General features: G+C 41.8%; 1 protein-coding gene across 1 annotated transcript; it reads right to left on the bottom strand.

Moving 5' to 3' along the window:
• Positions 1 to 1,764: 1,764 nt before the first annotated feature.
• LOC139467172 (long-chain fatty acid transport protein 2-like) lies at positions 1,765 to 16,332 on the bottom strand. Its single transcript, XM_071248896.1, has 11 exons — positions 16,186 to 16,332; positions 12,211 to 12,588; positions 11,773 to 11,883; positions 11,364 to 11,573; positions 10,490 to 10,648; positions 8,996 to 9,120; positions 7,577 to 7,768; positions 6,702 to 6,795; positions 5,784 to 5,982; positions 3,911 to 4,008; positions 1,765 to 3,314 (listed from the first exon to the last, which is right to left on the bottom strand). Exons 2-11 carry the CDS (start codon positions 12,569 to 12,571, stop codon positions 2,998 to 3,000), a joined length of 1,866 nt encoding a protein of 621 aa, XP_071104997.1. The 5' UTR covers positions 12,572 to 12,588; positions 16,186 to 16,332; the 3' UTR covers positions 1,765 to 2,997.
• Positions 16,333 to 17,207: the final 875 nt, after the last annotated feature.

Genomic DNA, 17,207 nt, shown 5'->3' with positions numbered 1-17,207 from the left:
CTCCGAGACGACCGGTCCATGTTTTATCCCTCTAATGGCGAGCGCCAGGAAGGGAAAGAACAAGTACATCATTTATATGTCCTAATTTAGACGTGATGCAGCCAGGCATCGAACCACCGACCTTCCACCCGCCTGGCTGACGCTTTATCCACAAGACCACGGAGGCGGTCTTCAAACGTAATATTGTTTGTTTGTTGTTTAACGCCGTACTCAGCAGTATTCCAGGTATATGACGGCGGTCTCTAAATAATCGAATCTGGACCAGACAATCCAGTGATTGACATCATCAGCATCGATCCACGCAATTGGGATACGATTACACGCATCAACCAAGTCAGCGAGCCTGACCATCCGACCCCGTTAGTCGCCTCTTACGGCAAGCATGGGTTGTTGAAGACCTATTCTGACCCGGATCGTCACGGGTTCAAACGTAATATGAACAATGCAAGCTTGTCCTGTGGTATTTTGCTTTTGGAGATTTATATAACCTGTCTCGGTCACCGATGTACGTTTGGTATAACATGAATCAATGCCCACCAAGGGAGCTGTTGATGAAGCTGTGTCACAGGTAAACTAACTACGCACCTGTTGCAAGCTGGGGACGCCACGTGTATTGATTTCAGTGTAAGTTCGTAATATGCACAGGGTGTTACCACGTCGGTAAAGTTTGTTTAGGCATCGACCGGTTTGACAACTTTTAAACATGCCCATCGACCTAGGGAAACATTTGTCTTCGGCATTAACAATACATCAACAATACCTACATATATATATATATAAAGCCTGGCAATAACTTAGTTTTTTAAAAATGAGCACAATATTGATTTTTAATCTAAAAGACCAAACATGCACTTTTGAAAGACCGTTTCCAAATCAAATGTACATAATTATATATTCATGTTTGTCTATTTGTCTCAATCAACACGAAGGTTTTATCTGAAATAAATCATCAAATGAAAAATATTCATAACGACCTTGATTTAACTGTCTGCAAGTATAAATAACAAGGCTTTCAGGCGTCAGTAAAAAATGTCGTATATACCTAATATTCATTTATGTTCGCCTTGTTGGCCCACGAGTGTCCGTGGGAATTCCAGGTTAGAAAATATACGTCCCCAGCAACCTATGCCGGTCGTAAGAGGCTACGAAATGGATCGGTGGTCAGGCTCGTTGACTTTGTTGATGGTGTGTCATCGATTGCGTAAGTCGATGCTCATGATGTCAATCCCTGAATTATCTGGTCCAGACTGGATTTTTGCCGAGTACGACGTTATATAACAAACAAACAAACCAGATCACACTCTCCCAAGAAACTACAAAACCACACGTCGCGCTTTTCGCCTGTGAATATATCGGAACATACTTTCCTTCGCATCCGCAAGACCAAGCTGTTCCTTCGCCTGTGTACATATTCAACATCCTTTCCTTTGACTCTACGGGACCTTCAATATGCTGATCATAACAACGAATAAGTGAGTTGGGTTAAACGCCGCTTTTAACAGTATTAGTTATATCGCGGCGTGTCAGCTTAATGTGGGAGGAAAGCCCGAAGTGATGCAGGTCTCAGACGTTTACCACTTCGGTGAAACCCACGAGCACGGGTATGGTGCTGACAAACCCAGAAACATAATCGGAGCGAACCGGGATTCGAACCCACAATCATAGGTTTCTGGCGTGCCCAAGGGACGCAACTCTTACACAGCGAAAACGACGAATAAACATGTACACATTAATATTAGTAAAAAATATATTTTATTGGTTTCAGATTCTGGAAATAAAAGCGTGATAACTATTCAATATAAACTATGAAGTTGAACAATTAGCATAACATACCCTTGTACACCACGATTATGAATACGAATATAACCATACAGCAGCACGTGCAATATCTATATATTGCCTCACTGAGACCCAGTTCACAACAAATGCCTCACAGTCATATATTTCGAAACAACCCAAACACTTTCAACCATTTTGTTATTTTTGTGCAGAATAATACCAAATATCCAGCAGGCATTATTATCTAATACCCCTTTCACATGCACCTCTATACACGTGTGTATATTTGCAAACGTGTGTTAATATACATACGTGAGTATACTTGTCTATACTCACGATTGTATAATAGCACCAGGAGCAAACTTACATCATGTGTGGAGCAGCTTCAAATGTAAACGTAAATTTGACTGTATGTCGTATATGTTGTAATGTGAATGTTTATGCCTACGTCAGAGGATGATCTAATTACGATATATCTGTTGTTTGGCCAACACCAAACAAATTGTAAACAGTTCTCAAAATGACACTATTCAGACTACAGCAATACCAACTTTAATGCTGACATCCAGAGCTGGGTGGACGGTGTATTTTTGGGGGTCTCAAGGAGTCAAAAATTGGTGTACATATTAAATCAAACACATTTTGCTTCATGCGAAGATTTCTGTAAGGTAACTCTCTTCTCATGATTCGAAAACAACCTTTTCATGTTGAAAGTCGTGAACAGACGAATGAATATGTGTGACAATCACCATTTACATATCTTATTTACACACTTAAGTTAATTTTCATGTGAACGCATAGTAAATTGACAAATACACATGTGTGCGTAGTTACACATGTGCAAAAGTACTTATGTTTGTAAATGTTGTGCATGTGAAAGGGGTATTAGACATTGTTACTCCAACTATAGAAGGTTATTTGCGAAGATGCGAGGGTATTTCTGAATGTACTTTCATCCTGTTGTCGCCCTTCATCAGACCAAAATGACGCTGACATTTTGCAACCATACCGCTGAATGTGAAGGCTAAAGAACTTCTTCACGGATCTCACGCATGAAAATGGTTGCCATTCTCCTGGTATGGTCGGAGATAATCTCTCCGGTGTAACTGACCGACAACACTGCTAATGTTGTGAGACAGGACGAGTTACTATAATGTATGGGTGTTCATAGCTCACCAACCTACTCCTCATCTAACCAAGAAACTACACGAAGCTTCTTCACAAAGTCACCCGACCTTTTGCAATGTCTTCGTATATGTCTTCACTGATTGGTTCAAACGCATTCTTCTTACTGTCAAAATAGTAGAGCGGCTCGTCAACCGTCGTAGGGTTAAATGCTTCATTAATAAGGTCTACTTTCTGCTGCTTGAAGGTGCTTGTCAGACTCATCTGTCGTTGAACGCGTAGGAATTTGGGTCGTGCATAGGCCGGAAGTTCTTGGGCACAATGCCTACTGATATCTTTCAGGCCCTTAGAGTCAAGTTGAACGTCCTCCTTCAGATGAATAGCAGCCATTCCTGCCCTGCCTTCACACCCTGGAGATGAATGGTCGAAGACAACAATGAAACACTATAACTCGAAGTCAATGGAATTATTTTAAATAGATCGAGTTGTCTGTAGGCGAGAGGGTTTTCGACATTAGGCCATACTATCGCCAAAGGTCCATCATTCACCGCCAATAGCTGCAAGATTTCTTATGCATCAATAATCACTCATCATTGCTTCAATTTTTGATATATCGAGTCAAAGGAGTTTCAGTTAACGATACACATACATTGAGCCTAGCGGATACTGGTTCCCGTGAAGATTCGGGTGTTTTGCAACCCATGCTTGTCAAGAGGCGACTAACGGGATCGAGCAGTAAGGCTGTCTGACTTAGTTGATGCGAAGATCGATGTTCATTATGTCAATCACTGGATTGTCCGGTCCAGACTGGATTATGTACAGATCACCGTCATATAGATGAAATATTGCTTAGTGTGGCGTTAAACGACAAGGGAGAAGGCGGTAATAAGTGGTGCACTTGTGGCCAATCCCTTTGTCTTTTTGGACAATAAAATATGTTTCATATAAAAAAACAAAAAAAACAAATAGACACACCAAACATATTGGTGAACTTGTAAGGTCGTACCTGGAACGGTGACGCCGTAAACGTTGGCATCGTGGACGAAGTCGACGGTGGACAGCACATTGGATACTTCATTAGTCGACACATTCTCTCCCTTCCACCTGTACAGTATGTGGACTTTGTTTCAGAACACTATAGGATGGTGTCTATCATTACTGAACAAACCATACAAACAGACTTTGTAGCTCACCAGAAAGTTCATGAATATTCGCAAATATAGGTCAAGGGCCCATAAACAAACCGTAACATCGGTTTTTCCGAACCTCATCCTCGCTGTTCACAAATTCAGAGTTGTGGAACATTTCAGGAATTTTAAAAGCTTCGGTTCCAGTGAGTGAGTGAGTGAGTGAGTATGGTTTTACGCAGCTTTTAGCAATATTCCAGCAACATCACGGCGGGGGACAGCAGAAATGGGCTTCACACATTGTACCCATGTCGGGAATCGAACCCGGGTCTTCGGCGTGACGAGCGAATCCAGTGAGCTAAAACTTAGTAATACTATGGGTTTTTTCTAATGCTTCGCTATATATACCCATGGGATACAACTTGGGGATAGGCCAACATGCTATAGTCCTCGCTACTTGAAATAGAATCACGAATCACAAAGATAGCTCCATGTGAGCTAATATTTAGAAGTGGAAACAAGACATTCCGCCGAAAAGGAATATTACTTACATTAATGACAAAAATTGCGCATTTCAAGAAATATCCATTTTGCTGGCGATAAATATCATTGAGTTTTGATCACGTGGCTATAATCCGGGCACGGATCGACAGTCAGGTGATCGCGAGAGGTTATATTTAGCAGTAAACTTGGCCAAAAGCGCTTTAAATACATCAGCACGTTTGTTTCTTTCTGTTCGTGCTGGTAATGTAGGAAAGCTGCACACTCTGCACATACTGATATGGCCTAAATATTGTCACCTGACCTGCCGAAGATTACCCGGATAGTAATCACGTGATCAAAACTCAATGATGATGTTCATCGCAAGCAAAATGGCTATTTCTTGAAAAGCATACTTTAAAATTTTGTCATTAGTGTAAATAATATTCGGCGGAATCCCTTGTATCACGTCATAGGTATTAACTTACAGCCAGCTATCTTCGTTAATTATTACCGCGATGTTTCGTGATTCTATTACAAGCGGCGAGGACCTACTGCCCACAGAGCTGCAGCATCCTTGGAATATGGGAAACATTGGTCGCTAGTAACCCCTGATTGTTCCGTGCACGAGGCGGTTATATATTGGGGTGTCATTTATAAGGAAATTTAAAGAAAGGAGGTGTCTCGCCCTTCAAACGAGCCATAATTCTTGTTTTGCCGTCACCATGCTCGTATGTTTCAGTAAAACGGTAAACGCCTATAACATGCGTCACTTCGGGCGTCCCTCCCACGTCACGCTGTCACTCCATGATATCATACAATTATACACTGCATCTTAGTTAGGTACTATGGACGACGTCCGAGGTCAATATTCCTTTTTTCGGGACCATAAAACAGGTACTGACCTCGGACATTTGTTACAGTTTTTATCATATAACAAGAAGAGTAAAACCGACTTACTATAGGAATCTACATGAGCTACAATAACGTTAGGAAGTTCCAACAAACAGAGACATCTGATTGGCTTAGGTTTGGGGAATACCACTTCCGGGTAGTTAACATTCTGTTTTTAGTAACTCAAGTCAATCTATAAATTGGAAGACCAGACGTAGTGGCTATATGCGTTACTGTCGAAAGACATGTGGCCGCTTCTAGGCCAATGAATATGGCGAAATGTTCGCATTATAATTATGATAAAATTGAATATTGTTCAAAGAGGTGTTCAACTTAACCAGCTCACTGTCTGGAACCTACTGTAGAGTTAGTACTGACCTATACGTATCTCCAGTGCGGTCCTGGAAGTAAACAAAGTATTCGTTGTCCACGTAGAAGAGGTCGCCCGTGTTGAAGTAGACGTCACCAGACTTGAAGACGTCACGGAGCAGCTTCTTCTCGTTGTCTACCGGGCGATTATGGTAGCCCTCAAATGTCCTGATTTTATCTAGAGGCGAAATCAGGAGCCCTACGCGATCTGAAATTAAAAACGAACGTCTAAAATCTTTTATACGTGTGTCAAAAAGAAAACAATATTTGTGAATATTCTGTCGGGGAGACCCTCATGTCTTAACCACTCCTACAAAATAATGCCATCACAATACACGAATTTATACTGCACAAGCCATACGCACTAGACAAAAGTAAGTCTTGTAAGTTTTAGAAGCTACAAATAACAAACTAAAGTAACAACAACTCAAGTTGGGCTGCATGTGCAGGTGTTCTAGAGAATCTTATTGTTTTTTTAAGACATCAAATTATGTCAAGCAGTTATTGTATTCTTTGCACAAGTTATTGTGAATTATCTAGTTATAGGAACATTCAGTTTGAGGTGTGTATAAATAAATAAATAAATAAATAAATAAATAAATAAATAAATAAATAAATAAATAAATAAATAAATAAATAAATAAATAAATAAATAAATAAATAAATAAATAAATAAATAAATAAATAAATAAATAAATAAATAAATAATTAAATCATTAAATCATTAAATAAATAAATAAATAAATAAATAAATCTCGACAAGTTGCTTGTTGTGAACACAGTTGGTCAATCCTTGAAGCCATAACAGACGACATCACCGTGATTATTACAAAACTAGTTCCCATTGACATAGTTACTGTTCGCGTATATAATACTAACGCAAAGATAACCATATATACTGTTTAAGTACGAATGTGTTTTTCTTGCCTTTCCCCACCCTGATACAACGTCCAGCTGCATCCCTCCTTGCGGTCTGCGTAGCCTCATCAAACTCAACGAAAACAGCCGGGAAAAGCAAGCCCTGTGAAATGAACACATATACTTGGTGAAAGTTTAGCTCAAGCGAACCAGGGTTAGATACCCAATATGTCTTGCCGTCGCCGTCAACAATTGGATGCTGATCAAATCTTGATTCCTTACATTGAAGGGGACACGGGTGGCCCAGTCGTCTAAGGCGTCGCAATTCGCTGTGCAGAGTTGCGTCCCTTGGGCACACCAGAAACCTATGATTGTAGGTTCGAATCCCGGTTCACCCCGATTTTGTTTCTAGGTTTGTCAGCACCATACCCGTGCTCGTGGGTTTCACCAAAGTGGTAAACGTCTGAGACCTGCATCACTTCGGGCTTTCCTCCCACATTAAGCTGACACGACGCGATATAACTAGAATACTGTTAAAAAGCGGCGTTAAAACCCAACTTACTCACTCATCTTACATTGAAACTTGAATAGAACTATTTCAATCTAGCAACATCACATCAGGGACACTGATTTTAGGACTCGAAACTGGGTCTTTAGTGCGACTATCGCAGGCCACAAACTTAAAGGGCATTTAACAAGGACTGGTCGGTGTCCTGTTTCTGAGTGGGGTATTCATGTTATACTGCGAGATGGTATTTAGTACAAGCAGACACACACACACACACACACACATACACACACACACACACACACACACACACACACACACACACACACGTGCATGCACGTCGCTATGTAATTGCAATAATCTTATGCGACGTTAAACCCCAATAATCTTGAACGCGACGTTAAAACCCATTTCACCTCACCTGACCTATTCTTACCGTCAGTGGCGAGGCTCTCCCAACGCTGCCAACTTTGTTGAAGATGTTGGTGAAGCCTACTGGTGATTCTGTCGCTGCATAGAACTCCAGAACTTGCGGTATCCTGAACCTTGTCGCGAACTCTTCCCAGATGTCTTTTCGCAGCCCGTTGCCTACAGCAGTCCGGATACTGTGAATCCCATCTTCCTGGGTCTATGCAAAATACAGAATAATTTTAAGGTTCATCATATTAATACCTCATCATATGTTTACTGACATGCAGTCGGTTAATATGTTACTATCTATCAATAAACAGTAAAATGTAAAACATATTTAGTTTTTGAAATAATGTTTTATCCCCCCAAACAACGAATTCGTCAATTCTTGATATATACTTTTACCGCTATGTTATGGGTAGTCCCGGTTAGAAAAAGCCCCCATGAAACCTATGCGCGTCGTACGAGATGAACAGGTTGGATGACTTGATTGATAGTGTGTCACCATATCCCGACGGCTTGGGGCGTTGCTCATAATATCAATCACTGGTTTGGTCCAAAATCAATTTTCAAGAATCAGTCATAAAGTTGGAGTGATTGAGTGAGTGAGTAAGTCTTGTTTTAAGCCGCTTTTAACAATATTCCAGTAATATCACGGCGGGACGCCATTAATGGGCTTTACTCGGATCTTCGGCGCGACGGGCGAACGCTTTAAGTGTTATAGTCCGTCAATTATCATTTTGGCATCCGTTTTTTCACAATTATTTTCCATTAAACACACATTCATGCGCCGAAATTTGTTTTTATCTAATAATAACCATTGACCTCACTAGAAATGTCAGTTTTGTAATATTTCATGTCCGAATACAAATATTTTCTTCACTGTTACCTTGTAATTTTGGTCTTGTAGTTCATGAGTGAGTGAGTTAGGTTTAACACCGCTTTTAACAGTATTCCAGTTATATCGCGGTGTGTCAGCTTAATGTAGGAGGAAAGCCCGAAGTGATGCAGGTCTCAGACGTTTACCACTTTGGTGAAACCCACGAGCACGGGTATGGTGCTGACAAACCTAGAAACATAATCGGGGCGAACCGGGGTTCGATCCCAAAATCATAGGTTTCTGGCGTGCCCAATGGACGCAACTCTGCAAAGCGAATCACAGCGCCTTAGACGATTGGGCCACCCGTGCCCTCCTTGTAGCTAGTTATAGGTAAGAACAGACGATGATTATTAGATAATAACCAACTTTCGTCGCTTGATTGTTTGTTTAATGGAATTAATTGTGAAAAATCGGGTGTCAAAATATAAGATAAAACACTATAAGCTACCCTACAGCATCTCATACAGTTGAAATATGGCTTAGCGTTGCTACAACAAACCAACAAACATACTGTGTTGTTAGCTGTGAATTGTTTATGGGTGAAAGATCCCATGTTAACTGTACCTTTGGTCTGTTGACGAGGTACCGGCACATTTCCCCGATGTAGTGAACCACGGTGACGTTGTGTTTACGACAGTCGTACCAGAAGTTGCTGGCGGAAAACTTGGTCCGTAATACCATGACAGCGCCTGTAGCAGAATAAGTGAAAACCAGAGATGCTCCGACTCGTGAAGCCGCTTTGAACAGTATCCAGTAGACTACCATCTAGTCTCTGAAATTAACATATCGTACAGAAAAAACAGTTGTTCAGTTATCTAAATAAAAATATAATAAAAGGGACACCAGTGACTCTCTTCATTTTCAGATACTGCTGATACAGCAGTAATCTAGACTTGCCGAACATTATATCCTTGCATAGGCTGTACTTGAATTATATTTGTATCAGGGTCTGTAAGACAGACTAAGTATCCAGTGGCATAATGGAATACGAGCCTGCTGCTTGGGTGAGTGAGTGAGGTATGCTTGTACGCTGCTTTTGGCATTATACTAACTCTCTCCAGGCGCGGGACACCAAGAATGGGGTTCTCATGATTGTATTTTGTTGGAAATCGAACCCGGGCCTCGGCGTGATGAGCGAACGGTTAAACTACTTGGCCACCGCACCGTGCGATTAGAAATAGTAAGAGTGAGTGGGTGAAGTTTTACGCCGCTTTGAGCAATATTCCAGCAATATCACGGCGGGGGACACCAGAAATGGGCTTCACACATTGTACATTAGAATCGAACCTGGCTCTTCAGCGTGAGGAGCGAACGCTTTAACCACTAGGCTACCCGACCGCCCCCGGAGAAATAGTAAGAATGGTAGACAATAAAACATTAGGGTTTTTTAATAAATCGTTCTAATGGACGAGTCATTAATATATTTATGGAAGTCCTGAAACTGTTTATGTTTTGTGAATTATACTGACGAGAAGAGTTAGTGACGCTCTACATGCCTTTAGCCCTTTGTGAATAAATCTTGATTGTTGATTAAAGCCGCACTCTACAACATTCCAGCTATATGACGGCGATGTTTGAATAATCCAGTATGGACCAGACAATCCAGTGATTGACAAAATGAGCATCGATCTACCAAATTTGGACACGATGACATGCATCAACCAGCGAGCCTGACCTCTAGATCCCGTTAGTCGCCTCTTACGACAAGCATGGGTTGCTGAAGATCAATTCTAACCCGGATAGGGGCGGTCGGGTAGCCTAGTGGTTAAAGCGTTAGCTCGTTCTATTCCCAACATGGGTACAACGTGTGAAGCCAATTTCTGGTGTCCCCCGCCGTGATATTGCTGGAATCTTGCTAAACGCGGCGTAAAACCGAACTCACTCACTCACTCTAACCCGAATCTCCATTGTTACTGCAATGTGAGACTGTGAGACAGTGGGTAGTATTATTAAATGGTAAAGCTGGAAGTGAAACCCAACTCACTGTCACTCAACATAACGGCAAGCCTATACAGTGGCGTGAGAGGTCATCCTCCGGGCAGAGGTCCATGCACCTACCCGCGTTCAGGACGGCGAGCACGCCGAGGTTGAGGCCCGCCGAGTGATACAGGGGCAGCACCTCGTACAGCACGTCATTCTCATTGAAGTCAAACACAGAGAATGCGGTCAAGGCGAAGAGTGTTTTCTTGTGAGAAACGATAGCTGGTTTCGGTAGGCCTAGAGAAATAAAAGAACTCTGAAACCATGATGTCATTGCTAGTTTGAAATAGATAGCATGGGTTGTTGTATGATCACACGTTTACATTAAACAATCCCATGGAAATGTTATTAGCCTTGTGTAATCCGGACGAAGTGTTTGAAACATGGACATGACCAATTGAACAAACACAATAAAGGAACACACAGGCGGATCCCGGATCTCTCCCACTCCACTTCTGGGCCCACCAGGCATACAAGACTAGGACGGATGAGACGTTATCAGCAAACAAAAGGCATCCGGAGTTTATAGCCTGCCTCCACATAACAGGATGATATACGTTATACTCCTGCCCAACATGCTAAGAATTTTGACTGCATATTGATTGTTGTACGGATACGATTAGCCATTACCATGACCCGCCTCATTCGTTGAACAAACATGTTATTATCGAAAACGAAAATAGGTGACAGTTGCGACTGACATCTTCTTTTCAAAACCTTAATCAGTTTTCTGTTACAAACTGGAATCATTATTAACTGTTCCTTATCGATGACATAGGGTATCATATATTTGGAAGTAAATGACTAAAGTAGATTTGTCAGCAAATCGGGGCTGTATCCAATGGAATATATTGTCCTCCCTAGTCCAAAACAGTTACATGTATAAACGGTGAATGGATCAGGGATCAGACGTCAAATCTCTGTGCGCACACTGAATAGTTCATGTCCCTACCTGTAGTACCGGAAGTGAATATGAACGATGCCACGTCGGTGACTGTCACTTCCGCTCTGTGCTTGTAGTCGACTGTGTCTTTCGACTCACTCTCGGTCAGCTTGCCGAGGGACTCGAACTTCAGGCCGGGTACATCTGCGTCATGCGTTAGGATCCGGATGTCGCCGAGGTCATCTTGGATTTCTTTCAGAGCAGACGACAGTTCATCACCTAGTTTGAATGAACACAAAATATGTTATCGTCTATGTACCATCTTTTGTTTACCTTATTGAAAAAGTAACAAATGCAATGTTTGAACACTAATACACCAAATAGGAGCCGGACTCTGCCCACTCTATTTCCTGTGCCGATGTGGCGATACTATTCCAGCACATAATCTGACCTCTGTTGGGATCAATGATACACTGACCTTGACCTACGATGAGTAACTTCGGCTTGCAGCTGGTGATGGAGTGGGCAAGAGACTTGTGACGGAGGTGGTAGTTGATGAGGGAGACGGACACGCCGATCTTCTGCAGACCTTAAACAATAGGGGGAAATACATAATTATTACTGTGGAAATATTATCAAAAATGTTCAATATAGATTCCTAATTAATGAAATTGCCGTAGTACAAAAATATATCCTAACATAAGGTGAGGTGAGAGGTATAGAGGGTGACAGAAGGGATGGTATGGATGTCAAACAAACTCCAAATCATCGACCTCTCTATGTAAGACTTTGCCAACAATATCTTGCCTACCAATACTGACGGAAAGCTGAATGTATCCTGTCGGAGGCTGGAATAATGGGCCTAGACCAACGTTCACATGCACAATGATTATTTTATGAAGCATTTTGTGCTTACCGAAATATGTCCACAGGAAAGCTGGTTCATTGAGCATCATGATTGCAGCAACATCCTTAGCCTTGAGTCCCAGTTTGAGGGCAGCCCGAGCTATCTGATTAGCTTTCTGGTCCACGAACTCATAGGTGTAATTGTTGTCCTGGTAGATGATGAACGTCTGTTTGGGACGCTCGCGCACCTGCCTCTCCAGACAGTCCACAGCATACTCTCGCGACCGCACCTTCTTCTTGAGCATTGTGATGATCTTGATTCCTTTCTTGATATACTGAACGTCATACTTCACCCACGGGCACGTGATCATCACGACAGCGACAACGGCGATCACAGTCGCCAGGACTGTGCCGACCACTATCAGAATCATCGTCAAGTGCTTGAGAGCTGGAAAGTGAAGGACATACAGTGGAAAGAGCGTAACGCTGTTTTAACGACTTCCCACATAGTGTAACTGTTGGGAATCGAACAGGTGTGACAAGAAGACGATTTAACAAGTAGGCTACCGAACCTCCTCATAAGGATACATTGAACACGGTAATGATAATGTGATAATATAAAAACACTGAATCACTTCTTTACCGTTCCCCGGAGTAAAACCCGTGGAACCATTGGACTGTCCTAACGGTCATGTATTCCATCCATGTTATGGCAGTGTGCGTATAATCGAATCGCCTGGCAAACAATCACACGTTGCAACAAACAGACCCTGTTGCTATTCCGCTCCGGAACCTCCTCCTCGATGGCCTGTTTCATGACTTGTGCGGCTAGCCAATTAAGGACCTATTATCCGTGATCACGCCAAAATGTTTGTTGTTATTTTAGGAAACTATAGATGTGTTTTTGATGGGTGCGTCGAATGTGAAACTGTGTGTTACTTTGAATTTGGGTAATGCTCGAATCTGATTGGTTAACACAAATTAAGGTTTCAAATCACAATAGTATATGCGCCTCTTGTTTATGCAGCCGTGTCACCGGGAAAGCAAATATGTATTACCACTCCTAGTCGGCAGGTCCCAAAATTAACAGTCGTCAAAACTGTTAAATAGTTGGTTGTTTAACGCCGCTCTCAAAAGATTACATTACTGAGCAGATCCCTGCAGTTCTGTCGCTCTGAGAGTGGTAGTGAATCTGAATTTAGGATCTTGCACGAATGAGTTTGACATTTAAGAATGATGTGATAACTTGAGACTCGTTTGTTTGTTTGTTTGTTTGTGACTGGACGCCGTACTCTGCTATAGTATATGAGTACATTACCGCCAAGTACATGACGGCGGCTTGTAAATAATCGAATCTGGACCAGACAATCCAGTGATCGATAATGTTGACAAGAATCCACACCATTACCAACGAAGTCACTCTGCCTGATCACCCTATCCATTTGATCATCTCTTGTCTGTGCGACCAGCATAGTTTTCTGGGGACCTGGTCTAATCCGGAATCCCCGTGGGGTCATTGTCGGAATGAAAGGTGTCTAAATAACGTTGATTTTAATAGTTTCAATTTCATGTTGTTTAACGCCGCACTCAGCAATATTTCAGCTATATGAAGCATCGATCCGTGCAATTTGGATACGATAACGTTCATCAACCAAGTCAGCGAGCCTGACCATCCGGTCCCGTTAGTCGCCTCTTGCGACAAGCATAGTTGCCTTTTACGGCAAGCATGGGTTGCTGAAGACCTATTCTATCCCGGATCTTCACGGGTCTGATTTTAATAGATGACTTTGTATTTTAACGACCCTACATGTGCCATATCAACATCACTGTAAATGTGTAAGGATGCCTTAATCTGGCTACATGTTCAGGTGACACGATAGTGTTTGAAAGACCCAGAGTAAACACTGCATATCTCCGAATAGCCTCGGCCACGCCTCCCACGCATACCCAAACGCTGAGTCGAGCTCACTAAAGTCGCGGAAATGACATTTTGTGCTCCACAGGTCACTATGCTCGAATTGCGGATAACTGTATTATAGGTATCAAGCTTAGATTGCTTAAGCTTTGGATCTGATGTTAAGCTGGTGATTGAGGCATAGCGCGGGTGAGATCCCACTACACATTGTAGTTATATGAATGTCGGCGTACGGATTGTAAGAAGCCCCATGACGGATTGGGATTTGTTTTTTGCGCGTTTTGATATCATCGTTTAACCTGTCTCCCTGCGGGTGACTAGAGGTATTCCACCCCTGTGTGGTTGTCCTGTGAGGTCACGGTGACCTGGGATGCTGATTGGCTTAATACGACAGTTGTGACGACCAGGAAAAATGCATTATACACCTGAAGTATCTGAAGCTGGTCCTGACTAAACCCAGATACATTACAAGTATATGCACGAACTGAATCCGACAAGTGGGATCTGAAATTACACCGCATATGACCTGACCAACGGGTATCATGTTTTAGACCTTACTTTTTAGTTTCAGTGACTGTTTTCAGCCTAGAAACGTTTTGATAACGAATGACTTTTTGGTCAAATCCAATTTTCAAGTCTATACTTTCTTTTGCCCGGCAGTTTAGGCAAACATGCTCTATTATGCAGTGTGACCGTCTCCGTGGTCTAGTGGCTATGACGTCTGCCCGGATAGCGGAAGTTTGATCCCCGGCCACGTCATACCAAAAGACGTTAAAAGATGGTACTTGTTGTTACCCTGTCTGGCACTCGGCATTATGGTGCTAAAACAAGGATTGGTCAGTATATTGTGTCTGAGTGGGGTATTCATCCCCTCACACACACGTGCATGCACGTCCTAAATAAGCGCACAATCCTGAACGCGACGTCAATCCCATTTCACCTCACCTCATGCAGTGTATGATATCGACACTTGATAATAGTATTTACTGTCGTTTATCGAGGATGAGGTAAACGAATTGCGGTATATTTAAGCAGGACCTGTTTTGCGTCATCTAGTTAACAGTAGATGAGTACCAATGCTGCAGCCCATGATGTAATTAGATGTTGGAAAAAACGTGCTTCCTGTACAATTCTATTTGTGATCTTTTCAAAAGTCTGTGTCTGTATTGTAGGTTCAGTTTCTGCTTTATGTGACTGCTAAAGATGTCCATCTATTGGCACACAGGGTGGTTGCCAGTGTATTATTATTATTATTATTAGTGGTAGTAGTAGTAGTGGTAGTAGTAGTAGTAGTAGTAGTAGTAGTAGTAGTAGTAGTAGTAGTAACGTACTACCACTACAGCAACTTCTGCTTTTACTACCACTACCACTACTACTACAACGGCTTTTACAACTACTACGACTACTGCTGTTTTTACTGCTTCTACTACAGCTGTTGCTTCTTCTTCTACTACTACTACTACTTCTACTAATACTAATACTCCTCCTACTCCGTCTACTACAACCACTGCCAATACAGTTAGCGTGACCATATACTAGTACTTGACGCATGGACGCACAGCAAGGATGCACGAGGTAAACGACATCACAAAATATCAACAATTAGCCTCCATTGCAAAGGTTGAAAGTTTCCTTATCACGTGACGCTAGAGAGGGTACAGGCCACATGCGCGTCATGGGTATCAGTTCATCACATGTATGAAGTATGCGTTGTTATAACCCGCTGTGCGTATAGCGTGAGACCAACAAAAATACATCCATCTATACATGACTCTTTCAAAAACAGGACAAGTTGCCGATGGGGTGTATAAATACTGCTATATGAACTCGATTAAAATATGCATTTGTGGCATTCTATAGCCGTTGTCATATCCCAACGAATGCATCTTACGGCATCTGAAAGTGAAAAAAAATGCACTCGTGTGTTTGGTCCAAATCAACTAAACCTGGTTATCCTGTTTTTACTGACCCAGTTTGAAGCATTGAATCAAGTATATCTTCGACGGGGGGAGTAAAAGGTTACAAACTAAAATAGAGCAAGGAAAGGGTTAGGTCTGATATCAGTCTATAGTTAGAAGTCAGTGTATGCATGTACATCGTGCTTAAAGCACGAAGACAGTTGTCACTTACCTCGTTTTTACACGGCGTTTGGTTATTGTGCTGAGGGGTTGGTCCGACCACAACACCGCCGCATAACTTGCAGCCTGGGGCTTTGTACACCAAGTGTCACACGCAGATTAACTCGTTATAACGAGGGCTCGGTAAATACAGCTTAACTTTTCTATAACGCCTATTTTGTCGGGTGCATCAAAAACCGTATGTGAGTTTGTGTGTTGGAATCAGGAATAGCTAAATCTCGCAGTGTTTATAGCGTATGTAGAGGTTAGAACGTATGTAGCGGTTATAACTGGGACAGAAAGGGAGCTACATTTGTGCATAATGTATGGCAACACAATATTTGTGTGTCTACCGGAATATTGAAAGATGGTATCACATCATCACCTATAGACGTGTCACAGACAATCATGTTTCAGGATAGAATTGGGAGCTATTTAACCAAAGAATTAATTTAAAATCGTGTGTCGTCGGAATCGTTAAGGAGTATTACAATAACGCAATCTTTATTTGAGAAGCAGTTGTATATTACATCATGCTTCTGAGATAAACGGATGTTTATATCAATATCATATTTCGTTCTTAAAAAAGCAATACACCTTGTTTTGCATATCATTCATCAATCACATATACAATGAACGATAAATCTGGGACTCAATTACAGGTATATTACATACTTTATACAGTTGTAGATATACATTATATAAAACTTTTTATAAAATAGTGTTAATATAAACATGCTCTATTATGTCTTCAGGGAGTAATTAGTGTACGGCTCTTTATCCCTGTAAATATTGGGTTAGAATTGGTCTTCAGCAATCTGTGCTTGTCGTAAAAGGCAACTAACGGGATCAGGTGATCAGTCTCGCTGATTTGGTTGATGCATGTCATCGCATCTCAGTTGAGTATAGAGAGGCTCACGATGTCAATCACTGGAATGTTTGGTCCAGAGGTGACTATTTACAGGCCTCGTGTAGCTGGAATATTGTTGAGGTCGGGTTAAACAACAAACAAACAGAATTAATGTACAATTCAAA

This window comes from Haliotis cracherodii, unplaced genomic scaffold (genome assembly GCF_022045235.1).
Source record: "Haliotis cracherodii isolate W230 unplaced genomic scaffold, xgHalCrac1.p SCAF_1, whole genome shotgun sequence".
Lineage (NCBI taxonomy): Eukaryota > Metazoa > Mollusca > Gastropoda > Lepetellida > Haliotidae > Haliotis > Haliotis cracherodii.
Note: the sequence above shows the minus strand (reverse complement) of the source record. Positions and strands in the feature narration are given on the sequence as shown.